Below are 12,058 nucleotides of genomic sequence, written 5' to 3'. Positions count from 1 at the left end.
AAGAGCTGTCAACAACTCTACATCTGGCAAAAAATATCCTTCAGGAATGAAAGTAAAATAAAGACATTCTCAATGAAGGCTAGGAGAATTTATCATCTGTGGGTCTGCTCTAAAAGAAAGTTAAAGGAAGTTCTTCAGGCTGAAGGGGTATGACCCCACAGATAAACTTGGAAGTTTAGGAATAAATAAAGAGCAACAAAATATGAAAAAAATACATTTTAAACATTTGAGAAATGTGAGGCTATAAAGATATGAAGTAGACTCTTATATTCTCCTAAATCACATTTCTCTTAAGAATCACATGTTTCTGTGCATTTCCTGACACCTGAAGTTTCCAAGATGTCAACTTTCAGTGATGTTTTAGCTACCTTTTGAAGAGGACATCTTACATCATATGAAGAACTCACTAAAACATTTTTATGAATCTCAAACTTTTGTTGTCAATAATGAATTTCATTTTGTGAACTCTCTGCCTGGAAGGTTTTTCTCCCAGATAGCCACATTGCTTCCTCCCTCTCATCTTCAGGTCCATACTCAGAAATCACCTAATTCCTAATTAAACTGCACCTCATAGCATCCCTCCCTTTGCAATTATCACCATTTAAAAATGTATTCCACTTATTTTTGTTTGTAGTTTGTCTCACCCAACAAGAATGAATTAAAGAACTTTGCCTTTTCCCCTATTAATTTTCCTAATACCTGATATATCATCAGTGAAATATCAATGAATATATGTGAAATGAATGAATCTCTCCAGGTCATCAAGGAAAACTTTTTCAAAGAAAGAGGATAGAAGAGAGTCTGTTGCAAGACATGCTAGGAACCCTGAAATAGTCTGGTAGAAAAAGGGCTGGGGGCTGGGGAATTTTCCTGACTAGAAGACTGGCCACCAAGACCACCAGTAGTCCACTGTGTGAGCTCAGAGCTTGTCAGGGATTGATAAGAGCCGAAAACAACGGGACAGAGGCAAAGAAAAAAACTTGGAAGGCTGCCTTGGGAATATAATGGGTTTGGGAGTGCCTAGAAGCAGTGAGTCAGGCTGTCAGAAGCTTAATGCACTATCAGGAAACACAGAGAAGGGTCAAGGCAAAGCAATAAGCCAGAGAGCAAGAATCACACAGATACCAGTAGCCCAAGTATGTTAGCTTTTTCAGTCACCTGTCATTCTTTTATCTCCTTCCTTTTTTTTTTTTTTTTTCCTCCTCCTCATCACCTTGACTAGTCTGGATGAGTACCAGTACACCCTCATGTATTCTTTTTTCTAAAGAACTTTTTATTTGTTTTGCCCCAGATTTTTAAAAAAATTTTTTAAACTTTTTATTTTGTATTGGAGTTTAGCCGATAAGCAATGTGATAGTTTCAGGTGCACAGCCAAGTGACTCAGCCATATATATACATGTATCCATTCTCCCCCAGACTCCCCTCCCATCCAGGCTGCCACATAACATTCATCAGAGTTCCCTGTGCTATACAGTAGGTTCTTTTGGTTATCCTTTTTAAATATAGTAGTGTGTACATATCAATCCCAGACTCCCTAACTACCCCTTCCTTCCACCCTTCCCCCCCTACCCCCGGCAAACATAAGTTCGTTCTCTAAATCTGTGAGTCCGTTCCTGTTTTGTAAATGCATTCATTTGTATTGTTTCTTTTTAGTGTCCTCATATAAGTGATATCATACGATATTTCTCTTTCTCTGTCTGACTAACTTCACTCAGTATAACAATCTCTAGGTCCATCCATGTTGCTGCAAATGGCATTATTTCATTCTTTTTTATGGCTGAGTAATATCAGATGTGAACTCGTTAATGGTTGATCCCCAAATTCCCCCCCCCACCCCCATGAATTGCTTGTGTCTTTTTTTAAATAAACACACCCCAAATCTCTGTAACATATGGACCTCCAGGAGCAGGAGAGGTGTCTGGGAAGTACCTGGCTCGGGTTGGCCAGAAGGCACATTTCCACCTCCCAAATAAGTGCAAAGACACTTTTAGTTGCAAGTGACAGAAAACCAATCCAAACAAGTTTGAGCACAGAGGGGAAATTTTGGGCTCATTTTACTGAAATGCCAGGGATAGAGTTGATTTATGGCTAAAATGAGCAGCTGAAGTAATTCATCAGGGCTCCAGCTTTTCTACCTGCTTCTCTATGAGGAACTGATGGCAAACAGAACTCTGATTATATCCCACCAGCTTACATTCCATAGTAGAAAGGAGACTCTCCCCCCATATCTCTGCCAGAAACTTCTCTCAAGGAATGTTCTAGTTGCCCTGGCTTAGATCATGTGCCCACCCGTTTGCCATGAGCTCTGGCCCCCTGATTGACAGTCTCTCTAAGATTAGAGTGGGGAAGGAAAATTCCCAGTGAAAATGTAAGATGTTGTCACCAAAAGGAGTATGAATGAATTCTGGGCATTTTAAAACTAATGTCAACAAACACTTGACAAATCATGGTTGATCAGTTAAAATGACTGTAGAAAGTTTCTCTTGACCAGTGTTCCATGGGCCTCAGTGGATTGGTATGTGTGGAAATTCTTCCTATATATGAATCTGTCCAGGCAGGGGTCCATACTTCAATGAAGTACAAAGGATTCCAAGGTGGGAGGGTAGCAGTGCTTGGAAAGGAAATGCTTCCTCCTCATCCTCACCCACCATTAACTTCCCCTGACTTAATAGAGCCCAAATGCAAAGCCATGTGAGACAATGTGACATAATAAAAAGGATAAAGATAAGGACTTTTATTTGATTCCTTAGTTCTCATTAAATTCTCTTTATCTCAGTTTAATCACTTGTTAAATGTGGATCATAAGACCTAATTTGCAGATTAAAATAGTTCAACACAGTTCTTGGCACATAGTGGGTTTCCAGTGCATTGTTGCATTTATGTCACAACTGAGTAAGCAACAGAGACTCCCCAGAAGTGATTTGTCCTAACCACCACGCCATCCTATTTGTAATAGGTCATGCTGTTTAACAATGAGGGATCCAGTCCTACTTAACTATTCTAGACAAGTCACTTGAGCCTTCCCTTTAACAGCTTTTTCTGTCAGTAGAGCCCAGAGAATCAGCCACTTTTCATTCTGCTTGCTATATTTGTCAACCACTTCTCAAGCCACCTACTGCATTCTTTTGTCAAGCCAGCTGGGAGAATTTCCTAAAGAGGCCTGTGCTACCTTCAGCTACAGATTTCTAGGTGACCTTCTCTGTCCTTTTGAACACACAGAAGAGCAGACCCAACCCCCAAAGTTGTAATCACAGGAGAGAACCTCTCACTTTCCCCAGTGTGAAAGGAAGAAGAATCAAGCTTATTAACACCTACAATAAAATCAGATGCTGAAGCTTTGCTTTCATAACTACCCAGGATAATTTGTTATTGAGCAAAAATAGAACAGAATATAATCATATTAGAATGATAGAGAATATAGAGGTACCTGCATCAATTCTCCAGTTTCAAAAATCTAATTTGCAGGATTGATTTTTTTAGAAAAAGTAGAGTTTGCATGTTAGTGGTTGAAAAGTTTGTCTTTCTTGGAATTAATTGTCATGCATATATTTTATGAAAAACTGGAAGTTTGTAATTTTTTAATATAGTGGCACAAGCATATTTGCATAAGGTTTTCCATGTGAATTTGGTGTTTTGACTTTTCTAATTAAGGTCATTAATTTATCATTTCACAGTCATTCAGTAAGTCTTTATAGATGGCCTGCTTTATTTTAGGCACTAGGGTGTATTTGATATTTATCTGAACTACTAAACAAATTGAAGTTATTCTGTAAACTGAGAGTTAAGTTTGATGTTTAAATACTTTTTTTTTTTTTTTTTTTTTGGGGGGTTTTTTTTGTGCTATGCGGGCCTCTCACTGTTGTGGCCTCTCCCGTTGCGGAGCACAGGCTCCGGACGCGCAGGCTCAGCAGCCATGGCTCACGGGCCCAGCCGCTCCGCGGCACGTGGGATCCTCCCGGACCGGGGCACGAACCCGTGTCCCCTGCATCGGCAGGCGGACTCTCAACCACTGCGCCACCAGGGAAGCCCTAAATATTTTTTAAAAAGGTCTCTCTTCACTTCTAATTCAATAATGGAAGAAAAAGCATAGAATTTTAAAATTTATTGTTACTATTGTCTTAACATATTTAAGTCATGGATGTTATCTTAGTGAAATGTCAGCATACAATACTTTAATTTAAAAATTCATAATAAAGTTTTATTATGTATTGATTATAATATAATATTATTGCTTTATGCAAGAGAAAGATGTTAAGAATGTAATACGAAAATGATATATCCAGGTGACTATTGTATTCTTGTTTTTCCTTTGATGTAATTCATTTCCACACTAACATGAGAGGAATGTCTGATGGTTCTCAAGCACAGTAAATCTTTATCTTTTGTTATTTCTGAATGAATTAGGTTTACATTCTTTGTTTTTCTATATCCATTTATTATTTAATTTAACATTTATATTGAATCCCTGCACATACTAATGTGATGTGCTGCTTCATATGAAAATGTTGTTTTCAATAATGTATTCCTTTGAAAATTATTTTCCCATGAGATACCATTAGGACTTCTGCTAGCTAAATAAACAAGCAAAGTGAAAAAGTAAATAAAGGAGTAAAATATTAGAATTTAATGAGTAAGATACACACCAAAATAAACACAGATATATTGTAAAAAGTATAGGTACACTTTCTCTGAGAAGTAGGTTTTTCAGCTGACTTTTAAAAGCTGAGATTGTGTCAGCTGTAGTCTGAGCTGGGGAAGAATACTTCAGGCAGGAAGATCAGCAAGTTCCTCAGTTCTGGGTGAGAAAGTGCCAGGTCTGTTTGAGGGACAGAAAGGAGGCCATTGTGACCGAAGGGATCATGTAGGGTGTTATAGACCTTGTTAAGAAGTTTAAAATTCTGCTAAACAAGTTGTGAAAACAGAGAGGTTCTTTGGAAAGCTGAAGAGTGACACAATATAATTTAAGTTTAAAAGATGAATCTGGCTGCTTTGTGGATGATAGATTGTAGATGGGCAAGAATGGAAGTAAGGGAACCAATTATTTGGTGATTGCAGTACTATAGGAGAGAAGAGCTTTTACAGAGTTGTTCTTCATTATGTGGTGATATGCTCTTAAGAAATGATAAGTTATCTGTTGACTTGCTGGAGGTCATATGCAAAATCACTTTTTCTCATGAATATATCATTGGCGTGTGGGCAGCAATGGCAGGCAGCTGGACACATACCCAATCTCTCAATGTCTTTTGTTTACTTGATAATTCTTTGTCTGTGTGACATGTTGGTCTCATAATTTCAACATATAATTTTAATATGATTCAATATTTATTTAATATAAATTTAAAATTAAATAAATATTCAATAAATATTGAATCATATTAAACTTATATGCTTAACATGTACTAAATACTATAGACATTGATTTCCCCTAGAACCAATACTGACTCAATATCTGAGTTGATACTATAATAAAACTTGCCAAGAAACAAATAATTTATGGTATTAATGTAATGTAAAATATTTTCAAAATAATATGTATAAATAGCAAATATATTTTTAAAATGCTAGAATGTGATTTTCTGCTCTGTATATTATTAAGATCACTTAAACTATAACTATCTGAGAATCTGTTTCTTAGTTCAAAGTATCATGTGTATAAATCTGAGCTAAAATTTTGCAAGAATTAATTGCCTTCTGAGAATATTTTTTTTGTAAATTGTATTTGGACTGGAAGTGCTAAAATAATGGCCGTTAAAATAAAGACGATACCAATTTAATTCTAAGTGCTCATGATAGTGGCACAAATTGTTTAAGTCTAGCTTATTTATTTGCTTGTTTTAAAATTGCAGATGTGCTGTCTCTTAGGGAAGATGAATGCGCTCATAATTAGTTTTTAGTCGTCAATTTTCTGATTTATCTTTCTTTCATACTTTAAAAATTCAGACTAATACAAATTTTATTACATTTCATAAGTTAAATTAAAAAGTAATTTCTGAATTAATAACACATGGATCATGCCACTGATTTAAAAACATTTCAAGCTAGATAGATACATTTTCCAACTAGAAAATATTTTCTTAATTTCACATTCCTATAAATATTATAAATATTATTCAAAATGCTAGCCTAAATTTTAGAAATATTTTTGAACTTATAATATGAGTAAAATTTAATGTTTATTTTCTGACTATTTGTTTGTATTCATTAGTTCTTAGCCACATTCAAGTAAACTCAGTTTTCTTATACTTCATGCTCTATTTTAGATTTTAAAGGCATAGTGCTTTTATTTTGCAGATTGTTGCCTTGCGTGAACAAAATGTTCATATACAAAGAAAAATGGCATCCAGTGAGGGATCCACAGAGTCAGAACATCTTGAAGGGATGGAACCTGGCCAGAAAGTCCATGAAAAGGTATGACACATATGACATGCTCTTACATGGAAGTGTTTACTTGCTGTATCATTTGACAGGAGTATGAAATATTTGTGTAATTCATGTAATAAACATTACTATGTTTGACTTGTTGATCAAAAGTCCATTATTATTTCCTTTATCATTAATTGCTACTAATTTGATTCTCTCAAAAATAATATATGTGTGGGTTTATGCACATATATATATTTGAATTTCTCATTACTTGCTATTAACTTGATTCTCTTAAAAAGAATTTAATTACATATCTGTTTGAACATATCTATAATTGAATAAATTATAAATTGAATAAATATCTAAATGTATCTATATATCTCTATAGATATATTAATAATCTATATCCAGGACTGTTTAAAATACAGTAACAATAATTTTGATTTATAAGTGGTATTATATACAATTTGTGACTAATCTGTGGCTTATCACTGCAAAAATTCTTTTATAATATCTTATTTGACTTATTATTTTCCATGTGTTTGACAAGACCACAGCAATACTCCAGTTAATGAGAAATTACATAAAAAGATATCTGAAGTCATTAGACTTATACTGTTTTTTAGAAGAAATTGATTTTCCTTTCGGGTGGGGCATAGACCCAGGCCAAGGAAACCAACAGTCTGTTTGGCACTTTTCTGTGCTGAACCACTCCAGCACAAGAGAAAGGTCAGTTGCTGGTAGGTCTAGAATCAGATTAAGATTACATAGGCATTTGCACTTTATTCAGTTCTTCCAAGGATTCTAATGGTTGAGAATAACTGATGAGGAATACAAATATTAGTTCTGCTTTGTTAAAGGCTCTAGGTTTACAGGGATTCTAAATAAATGATTTACATATAATGAAACAGATTTAAAGAGTCATTGTGGAATTAGAGTTAACAGCTGTGAATTCTGTGATGGAGAATTTCAAATCGAAGACAAAATGTTGTTATTTGTTGGACAAGATTTGAAACTTGAAGTCAGGTCTGATTTTTTTGAGAGCCAAAAGCAATATGGAGATTAACAAAAGCAGTGTAGGAAGATGCCCAAAAGCCATAGCCTTGAAGCATTAGGAATCCCCAGTGCTGAATTGCTATCTGGTCCTTATGAATTTGGTTAATTGGTTGCTTTATTTGGTTTATTCTTTTTTCCCACATTATGCTGCATTTGAGCAGGAGTCTTCATATCCTGAGCACCCAACCTAGTGTCTGGCATATGGTAGAAGCTAAACAGAGTTTTGATGATTGAATGAATTAATAAATGAAACAATAAGTGGATTTAATGAATGGATAAATGAAATGATAAATGAACAAGAGAGAATGAACAAAAAACGAAAGAGACAGAAAATTAACAAAAGAAGGAAGAAAGGAGAGGGGTAGGTAGAGAGAAAATAAAAACTCCTAGGAATATGAAAATGGAATGCCTTTATTCAAATCTTAATCTTATGACTTTTTAGTAGTGTGAGCTTAAGCAAAATACATTCTGTGCTTTAGTTTCCTTTTCTGTATCCAATAGGTTGTTACAGGGATTAAAGAGTGTATGCACATAATGTATGTGGAACAGTACCTGACACTTAGTCAGAACTTAATGATGTTAGGGAAATGGAGTAATTGTTACAAATGAAAGCTTAGAGCCAGAAAAATGTTTAGCTATAAGTTCTTGGGTAAGTACTCAATAAATGTTAGCTATTATTATAATTTGTCATTATTCTAATGAAAGATATAGTCTTACATGGGGATTTGGAGACAAATCCAAATTGAGAATTTGAAGTAAAATGAGGAGTAAAACGATCTCTTGGAATAAAAGGAAATATTTGCTAGGGTATCAGATTGACTGAAGTCTTCCAAGTCCCTTCTTTGGTCAAGGCCTGGTCTCAGATTTACTCATATAGTCCACATACAGACTTCGCATTATCAGCCTATGGAATTCCTGACTGGTTCCATTTTTCATTCTGTTATGTATATTTCTTTCATCCTAATACATTGATGACTCGCATGGAATTTACAATGAACTATCAGCTCTAATTTTTGTTACTTATTATTTTTATGCCTATGAACACTTTCTTTTTATGGATTTGGGTTTTTTTCTTTATTCTTTGTTCTACATTTCTTTAGTACTACATTTCTCTTTTCCTCACAGAATGAAATATATTTTATTACTTTCCTGTTTTAAGGATTTTTTCATATCCACTAAAGAATTATTGGTGCTGGATATTTATGTTAATGATTGAAAATCGTAGTGTAACTTCTTTGACTAGACAATCGATAATTCATCTCTAACCGTAAAATTTCATAGAACTACTTTCAAAAATGAAATGGAACTGCTTATTGTTTACCCCTTAAATGCTGATGAATTTTAAATATATCTGTGCCTCTAATGTCTGAATTAATAGTAAGATAAATTCATAATTTCCACTTTTTAGCATCTTTTTCTATTTTCTCTAGAAAGATTAATAAACCATGAGAAGTAAAATGCATAAAAGAAAAAAGAGCTTTTTGAAATTCATTAGGAGAGAATCCAAGACTTATGTTTTAGTCATGAAAAACATGGTCAGGGAGGTGTCAAAAATGTACAAGTCAAGTTCAGAAATATGTTCATAATAAAGTTTAAATTATCAGCTGCCGTAGTGACTGTAGTTAACAATACTGTATTGTGTATTTGAAAGTTGCTAAGACAGTAGATCTCAAATATTCTCACTGCAAAATAAAAATGGTAAACATGTGAGGTGATGGCTGTGTTAACTAACCTTATTGTGGTCATCATTTCACAATGTATATATACATCAAATCATCACTTTATACACCTTAAACTTACACAATGTTATATGTCAACTATATCTCAGTAAGTCTGGGGAAAAATTGTCTACTGCCAAGTGTAATAGCTCCTGAGGAAAATGAAAAAGGTCAACCAAATATTCATTCCGCATGGGCATCACCATCGAACTCTAAAAATTTATAGTTAACATAGCTCCTAAATCCTCTGGAATAGCTTGTCAAGAAATATCTATCCAAGGGAGAAATCAATTATTGTTATGTTAATTTAGCAATTTAAATGCCCTCTATTCTGTACACTCAAGAGGCACTCTCATCACTTAAAAGCACTGTGAAAAATTATTTATTATTATGTTTAACAAACTGCTATTCTTTGGCAGGAGAGCAATGTATGGCCACAAATATATGCCCAAAATAAGTAATAACCATTAAAGGAGCATAAAATGCAGAATTAAAATGGTCACATTAGTAATTTAACTGTACCACTGTTTTTTAAACATGTTATTCTTTAATATATGCTAAAGCTAGAAGTAGAGTGAAAAAAATATTAATGGTTAGGTCATTTTGCCGGAAATTATCAAATTCAAAGAGAGACCTATTTCCATTTTTTACCTGGTATAATATGGAAGAACATGTCTAAATTCCTGGCTTTATCTCATAAGAAGTCACTGTGACTATGACATGATGAGGCCTCTGGGGCTTCATTTATTCCACTTGGTCTTACACATAGGCTGTCTATTTTGACCATATTATTTGTTTTAAGGTGAATTTATAACAATGGTTTCCTAATTTTACTTCAAATTTTTCCACTCTTGTAGATAATTCATCTATATAGTGCTTTTAAAACAGGATAAAAAAAGACTAAATTCCCCATCATAAAGTTTATACAATGAAAGCTAAGTATATTGTCTCTATATTTCTTTTGGGGGTAGGAGTTTATTAATTAATTTATTTATTTTTGCTGTGTTGGGTCTTCGTTTCTGTGCGAGGGCTTTCTCTAGTTGTGGCAAGCGGGGGCCACTCTTCATCGCAGTGAGTGGACCTTTCACTATCGCGGCCTCTGTTGTTTCAGAGCACAGGCTCCAGACGCGCAGGCTCAGTAGTTGTGGCTCACGGGCCTAGCTGCTCCGTGGCATGTGGGATCCTCCCAGACCAGGGCTCGAACCCGTGTCCCCTGCATTAGCAGGCAGATTCTCAACCACTGCGCCACCAGGGAAGCCCCGTCTCTATATTTCTTTTCTTTTTTGAATCCTTACTGTTTTTCCTAAAACTCATCATATTCATTAATGGAAACATTCATTCATTCATCCAACAAATATATTTTTGTGGAAGATGCTGTTTTGGTCACTAGAGACATAGAAGTAATCAAAACATTTATTTAGTCAACAAAAGCCTATTACATCATGTGCCAGGCATCTTTCTAGACACTTGTGATACACCAAAGAGTAAATATATAAAGGCTCTTTACTTCCTGAAGCTTACAATCCAGCAAGTTGGAGGAGGTTAGCAGAAAATAAACAATAAATATAAATAAGTAAATCATTTGTCATATTAGAAGATGATAAATGCTATTGAATAAAAAAAAAAATTAGAGAAACACAAAAGGATCAAGAGTCCTAGGGAGACATAGGGATGGAGACAGTTTGCACTTTTAAATAAGGTGGTCAAGATTGGCGTCCTTGAAATTGTTGAGGTTTTTTAGTCATGTGGGTTACTAGGGGAAGAGCATTCCAAGAAGAAGGAAGAACTAAGCAAAGACTGTAACTTGGCAGAGTCATTGACTTTATTAGAGGAACAATGAGTTTGTCAGTGTGGCTGAAGCAAGAGAGCAAATGGGAGAATAGTAGGACAGAGTTCAGAGAGGTAAAGGCATGGGGGAAGCGGAGGGGACTAGGGCAGGGGAAGGGGGATGGGGCAGTGGCTATTGCTCACTGTAAGTTTTCACTCTTGTGCTGAGTAGAATGAAAAACCATTGTAGTGTCTTGGGCAGAGGAATAACTTTATCTATCATGTAACAAGATCACCATGGATCACTCTGGTTGTTTTAAGAATGAACATAAAAGGACAAAGTTAGAAGCAAAGAGACCAGTTAGGAGGTTATTACAGTGATTCTAGTGAGAGTAGTTGATGCAGACAAGGGCTGGTGTTGAGCAGGAAAAACCAGCTCCCAATCCCAGATGAGGATTTGCATGGAGGATGGCAAAGTTCATAACAGTACCAACCACCAGAAGTCGGAGCCCACATACCTCAGCCTATTGCATCTTCTGGGGTTTCAGAGTCTGCAAAGAGGACTGACAACAAAGATCTCCTTGACATACAAGAGGTAGCATACATGGGTAAGATTCACATGTACTGCAAAGATAAAGCAAACATGTTTTCCTAATAGATTGCCCCTGCTCTGCTCATAGAATCTTCCTCTGGTTCCCATCTCACCCAGAGTAAAAGTCAAAGTTCTATGGTGATCTCAAGAACCCACATCATCTGCCCATCTATATCCACTCCCATCCTCTTGCTGTAGTTCATTCCATTCTAGCCACACTGGGTCCCCTTGAAAATTCTAAACCCACTTGTGTCTCCCAACCTTTGAGCTTTCCAACTAGAACAACACTACTCACAGAAAGGAGAAGAGATGCAGCAAGATCAGCATCTGTAGCCTGAACAAATCTCCCATAGCTAGGGAAGTGGTCCTTCCTTGTAACAGAGGCAGGACAATGGACTGCACGCACCCCTCTCATGCTGCAGGGGAAGACCCGTTCTCTTCCCAGGAGGGGCAGATACACTGATGGGGCTGGCCAGGTGACATATAGCACATGCAATACAAGGAAGTTCACGGCATACTAGAACAGGGAAAAGGTTTCTCCTACTAAGGAAGAAGAATCTGG

The 12,058-nt window shown here is 35.7% G+C and overlaps 1 protein-coding gene across 21 annotated transcripts in view; it reads left to right on the top strand.

The window, feature by feature from the left end:
- PPFIA2 (PTPRF interacting protein alpha 2) overlaps positions 1 to 12,058 on the top strand; it is a 437,715-nt gene that overhangs the window by 296,938 nt on the left and 128,719 nt on the right. For all 21 annotated transcript variants that reach the window (XM_067009799.1, XM_059081639.2, XM_059081638.2 and 18 more), the window contains one exon: positions 6,292 to 6,408. In XM_067009799.1, the coding sequence (XP_066865900.1) occupies positions 6,292 to 6,408 (117 nt within the window). The remainder of the gene's footprint in view (positions 1 to 6,291; positions 6,409 to 12,058) is intronic.

This window comes from Kogia breviceps, chromosome 12, assembly GCF_026419965.1.
Source record: "Kogia breviceps isolate mKogBre1 chromosome 12, mKogBre1 haplotype 1, whole genome shotgun sequence".
NCBI lineage: Eukaryota > Metazoa > Chordata > Mammalia > Artiodactyla > Physeteridae > Kogia > Kogia breviceps.
The sequence above is the reverse complement of the archived record's forward strand: the minus strand, read 5'-3'. Positions and strand labels throughout refer to the sequence as shown.